At 48.5% G+C, this 5,922-nt stretch overlaps 1 protein-coding gene across 1 annotated transcript in view; it reads left to right on the forward strand.

Moving 5' to 3' along the window:
- The first annotated feature begins 4,695 nt into the window (after positions 1-4,695).
- WBP1L (WW domain binding protein 1 like) overlaps positions 4,696-5,922 on the forward strand; it is an 81,020-nt gene continuing 79,793 nt past the window's right edge. The window contains exon 1 of the mRNA XM_025395489.1: positions 4,696-5,301. Within this exon, the coding sequence (XP_025251274.1) occupies positions 5,212-5,301 (90 nt within the window). The 5' untranslated portion in view covers positions 4,696-5,211. The remainder of the gene's footprint in view (positions 5,302-5,922) is intronic.

Raw genomic sequence — 5,922 nt, forward strand, 5'->3', positions numbered from 1 at the left:
GCACACAAACTGTAAACTAAGTTAATAAAGCCTGAATGGAAAGCTGGATCTGGCCTTACTTTGGCCTTGGCATGTTAGAGGGTATCACAACTATTATATAAAGGGAACTCGTCTGATGCCTGGAAGCTGTTATTTCCCTTATTAAAGGGGAAACCCACCTGTCTCCACAGGAAGCTCCAGAGATCTCCCAGAATGGGAACTGTGTTGCCCAAGAGCAAGAGTTGGCAAGCCATGGCCCAAGGGGCCAAATCCACCTGCCACCTGTTTTTCTGCAACTGGGAGCTAAGCAGATTGGACCTCAGGGGAAAAAAGTGAAAAAAACATGGTGAAACCCCATCTCTACTAAAAATACAAAAAATTGGCCTGGCGTGGTGGTGCACACCTGTAATCCCAGCTACTCGGGGCTGAGACTGGAGAATCACTTGAACCCGGGAGGCAGAAGTCGCGGTGAGCCGAGATTGCGCCACTGCACTCCAACCTGGGCGACAGAGTGAGACTCCTCGAGAAAAGAAAACACGTATCAGAATCAGCTCGCAGAGTTGTTAAAGCACAGATTGCAGGGTCCATTGCTGATTCCTAATTCTGTCACTCTGGGTTGGAGCCAGAGAATGCGCATTTCTGGTCATCGCCGGTGATGCTGAATCTGTTGGTCTCAGCACCATACGTGGAGGAGCACTGCTCTAAGCGGAAAGGGCCTCCTCCCCGAGGCCAAGGAATTGACTGCAGCTTGACACATACCATAAACTTAGTCCTTCTAAAGTATACAATTCAGTGGTTTTTAATGTAGTCACAAAGTTGTACAACCATCACCACTATGTATTTGAGACAAGATCTCGCTCTGTTACCTGGGTTGGAGTGCAGTGGTGCAATCACTACTCACTGCAGCCTCAACATCCTGGGCTCAGGTGATCCTCCTGCCTCAGCCTCTGGGGTAGCTGGGACTACAGGCTAATTTGATTTTTTTGATGGGGTCTCACTGTGTTGCCAGGCTGGTCTTGAACTCATGGCCTCAAGCGATCCTCCCACCTCAGCCTTCCAAAGTGTTGGAATTACACACATGAACCACTGCATCTGGCCTCAGAACATTTTTCTTTTTTTTTTTTTTTTTTTTTTTTTGAGACGGAGTCTCGCTCTGTCACCCAGGCTGGAGTGCAGTGGCCGGATCTCAGCTCACTGCAAGCTCCGCCTCCCGGGTTCACGCCATTCTCCTGCCTCAGCCTCCCGAGTAGCTGGGACTACAGGCGCCCGCCACCTCGCCCGGCTAGTTTTTTGTATTTTTTAGTAGAGATGGGGTTTCACCGTGTTAGCCAGGATGGTCTCGATCTCCTGACCTCGTGATCCGCCCGTCTCGGCCTCCCAAAGTGCTGGGATTACAGGCTTGAGCCACCACGCCCGGCCCAGAACATTTTTCTTAGCCCCAAAAGAAACCCCATACCCATTAGCAGTCACTCCACATTCTCCCTACCTGCCAGCACCTCACAATTCACTTCCTGTCTTTAGAGATTTGCATATTCTGAACATTTCATATAAGTGGAGTAATGCAATATGTGGCCCTCTGTGTCTGGCTTCTTAGGATAATGTTTTCAAGGTTCATCCATGTTGTAGCGTATGCAATTTGATTTTAGCTGGTATTTGAACAGAAAAGTCTGTCTTTGAGCTAGCTTCCTTAGGACAGGAGACCTGACTTTATTTCCAAAAGCAAATAGGAAAAGAGAAACATTATCAGAGCCAGTCGAGCTTGGAAACAACTCCTGACTGATGTTCTTTCAGAACCTACAATGTTTCCCATTCCTTCTCAGCTCCTCAAGCCTCTTGGATTTCCTGTTCTTTTATAGACAACTGCTCTTTTGGAAATGTCTAGAAGGTATGTGGTGGCTATAATGTTCAGGGACATTCTAAAAAGTGGTCACTCAAATTGCATCTCAGTCTCATTTTGTAACATCTCCCTTCTTTGAGTTGGCTGCTGTGGGATGTTGAACAAGAGGCAGTTAAGGTTACTAAAAGGCCTTGGTGTGGGAAGTGCTAATCCAGACTGTCCTATCCAATAGCTCAGCTTGAGCTTTCAGGTAAAAGCAGAAAAGGAAGTTGCGGCAAAATCCTTGGTGTTTGCCAAATTGAATTGGGATTTCTTATTTATTGAAAGAAAGAGGGTATCACTCTCTTGCCCAGGCTGGAGTGTAGTGGCATGATCATGACTCACTGCTGCCTCAACCTCCTGAGTAGCTTCTTTTTCCTGAGTTCGGCTTGAATTGCATGGGTAAAAGGTTCCATTGCTCAGGAGAGAAGGAGGAAATGAAGAAGAGGTATAGAAGCTTCCTTTTGATCCAAGATCTTTTCCTCAATCCTGGCTAGAACCAGAATCCTAAAGGTTTCCTGACTACAGGTGCATGCCACCATGCCCAGCTAATTTTTAAGTTTTTTGTAGACAGAGGGCCTCACTATGTTTCCCAGGTTGGTCTTGAACCCCTGACCTCAAGCAATCCTCACACCTTGGCCTCCCAAAGTATTGGGATTACAGGCGTGAGCCACTGCACCCCACCTGGGGTTTCTTAGTGATGATGAAACCTAGCCTTTATATGGAAGACTTACAACTTTTTGAGGCCAGGATTGAGAAACCTTGTGCCATGAAAATAATTTGGTCCTTGTCTAGTACTCAATTTTTACTTCTTCTCTAAGAAGCTTGACTTGTGGGATGGATAAGTTTCTAAGAAATGAGAGATTGGCAAAAATACTTGTCACTTTTTGCAGTACTTGGCAAAGCAGGATCAAGATAGACCCAGAACTATGGACTTTCTTAAGCTGAGGCAAAACTGACTTAACTCTTACCTGTTTCCCATTTTTCCAACACTTAAGCCAAGAACAACTCCCTCTGGGTTCAGATGGGGGCTAGACTGGGCCAGGCTGTAAAACATTTTGACAGGTTTTTTTTTTTTTTTTTTTTTTTTTTGAGACGGAGTCTCGCTCTGTCACCCAGGCTGGAGTACAGTGGCCGGATCTCAGCTCACTGCAAGCTCCGTCTCCCAGGTTCACGCCATTCTCCTGCCTCAGCCTCCCGAGAAGCTGGGACTACAGGTGCCCGCCACCTCGCCCGGCTAGTTTTTTTTGTATTTTTAGTAGAGACGGGGTTTCACCGTGTTAGCCAGGATGGTCTCGATCACCTGACCTCGTGATCTGCCCGTCTCGGCCTCCCAAAGTGCTGGGATTACAGGCTTGAGCCACCGCGCCCGGCTTTGACAGGTTTCTGAGAGGAAATTGACTGCTACAGTCAACTGTGTTATTTGCCATGGGTCTTCCTTTGTCCATTTATTTTACCAACTTTTTTTTTTTTTTGCTTTTTTTTGAGACAGAGTCTCACTCTGTCACCCAGGCTGGAGTGCAGTGGCACAATCTCGACTCACTGCAACCTTTGCCTCCCGGGTTCAAGCAATTCTTCTGCTTCTGCCTCCTGAGTAGCTGGGGCTACAGGCGTGCACCACCACGCCTGGCTAATTTTTTGTGTTTTTAGTAGAGATGGGGTTTCACCATGTTGGCCAGGCTCGAGCTCCTGACCTCGGGATCCGCCCACCTCAGCCTCCCAAAGTGCTGGGATTACAGGCATGAGCCACCACACCTGGATTTTTTTTTTTTTTTTTTTGGAGACAGAGTCTCACTCTGTTGCCCAGGCTGGAGTACAGTGGGACAATCAAGGCTCACTGCAGGCTCAACCTCCCTAGCTCTGGTGATTGTCCCACCTCAGCCTCCCAAGTAGCTGGGACTTCAAGTGCGTACCACCATGCTTGGCTAATTCAGCTAATTTAATTTTTTTATTTTTGTAGAGACAGGGTCTTGCCATGTTGCCCAGGCTGGTTTCAAACTCCTCAGCTCAAGGGATTCATCTGCCTCAGCCTCCCAAAGGGCTAGGATTATAAGCATGAGCCACCACGCCTGGCTATTTTACTAACATTGATCAAGCTCCTGGTTGAGCCTTGTACAGAATATTATAGGCTTTAAAAGAAGAAGAAAGACCTGATATGCTATACAAAAAGCTGCATATCGGGCAGGCAGATGTGTTACGAGAATCCAGAAGCAGCAGCAAGGAGTGGGGGCTAGGAGTTTGTAAGCAAGGAACTGTATCTGTAATATGTAAATGAAGTTATTGGGCATCTCTTCAGTGGTCAGTGTGAGTGGAATGTGTGGGAAAATGTAGTGGTGAGAGGTGACATAAAGAGTAGACAGGGACGAAGTCACAGAGAGGACCGTGTTGGGAAGTTTGGACCCTTTATTCTGTAGGTAGATGAAGTATTTAGAAGAGGAGGCCGTGATATAATAATATTTGGTTTAATGTGGTACGGTTGTGGTATGTGGCAGAAATTTGAGAGGGAAGAATTGGCAACTTGCAGGGCAGCAGGGAAGCCATTTGTATTTAGCTAGAAGAACATGGATTGAAGCAATGGATGGTGGATTTCAGAGCAATTTGTGAGGCAGAACCAGAATTTCGTCCGTCGAACTTGGGGTGACGAAGCACTATGCCTCAGATAAAGGTACTATCTTCTAGGGAATTTAAACGGACCTAAGTTGCTATTTGGGCAGTTGAGACCAAGAGAGGCATCCTGGTTATAGTGTTGTGCTGCAAGACAAAAGACATTAAAAGATTTTTACATTGTAATTGTTTTCCTTTTCAGGAGCGCCTGGTTACCTTTCAGGAATAATTTATTTTCCAGCACCGTTAAGAACCACTATACCTCTTTTTCTTTTTTTTGCTGTGGAAAACTGGAAAACTAGTACTTCCGCCACACTCAAGATGGCTACATCAGTAATAGCCTTTTCCATCCACCTGTGTGGCCTCGCCCCTTTATGTAGCTACTTCCGCCACTCTCTGCGGGTTGGAACGCATTTTACACCTCCTCGCAGCTTTCAAGATGGCCCAGCTTCCTCCTACTTTTTATTGGCTGGATCGCTTCGTCTTCAAGAGAAGGCGGGACTTATGTTTGATCGGCAGCTACATTGATCAATGGGCAAAGGGCAAAGGCCAATGAGGAGCTGGAAATGGAGAGTCTCCCGCGTGTCTGGGAGGGTGTTTTGTGCAGGGCGGAGTGGAGCCGAGCCGGAAGCGGGAGGGGAGAGTCAAACAGGAAAAGAAGGGAAGAAGGAAGAAGAGGGTAGAGGAGGAGAGGGAGGAGGAGGAGGAGGGAGGTGGCGGCGCCGTGGCGGAGGAGCAGGAGCAGGAGGGGGATGGAGAGGAGAAGGTTCCTGGGTGGCATGGCGCTCCTGCTCCTCCAGGCGCTGCCCAGCCCCCTGTCAGCCAGGGCTGAACCTCCGCAGGTAAGGGGGAGGGGGCGTCTGGGCCATGCTGGGTCCTGGAGGTCGTCGAGGCCTGGCTGGAGGGGTCTGAAGGAGTGTTGTTGCCAAGAGTTGAGGGGTCCCGAGAGGGGCGTCTATGCCTGGCGTGGACAGGATCTAAAGGGGCGTCGGTGTTTAGCTGAGGGACACCTGTGACAGTTTTGGTGTCAAGGAGGTGGCAGAGGCATGATGCCAAGCGAGTGAGGGGTGTTTGAGACGGCAGGTTGGTTAGGCGGGCTGGGGTGACTGTGGCTGGATAGCGATGCCAAGCTGGGGATGTGGGCCTTATTCGTGTCCCTCTGTGGAGCAGGTGTCCCAGGCAGCAATGCAGTATGTACGTCTGTCTGTGTAGGGGTACACAGGCTATTGAGTTGGCCTATGAAGGAGGGGATCCTGAGAGAATATTTCTTTCAGGATGAACTGGGGAAAGTTCCGAGGGCATCTTAGTCTCTTTAAAAAAAAAAAAAAAATTATTATGTTCCTGGGAGAGACTTGGCCCCATTTTTTTTTTTTTTTTTTTTTTTTTTTTGGGCGGGGTCTCGCCTTTTTTCCCCGGGTGGGGGGGAGGGGCCGGGACCCAGCCCCCTCCAAGCCCCCCCCCAG

Source organism: Theropithecus gelada, chromosome 9, assembly GCF_003255815.1.
Source record: "Theropithecus gelada isolate Dixy chromosome 9, Tgel_1.0, whole genome shotgun sequence".
Lineage (NCBI taxonomy): Eukaryota > Metazoa > Chordata > Mammalia > Primates > Cercopithecidae > Theropithecus > Theropithecus gelada.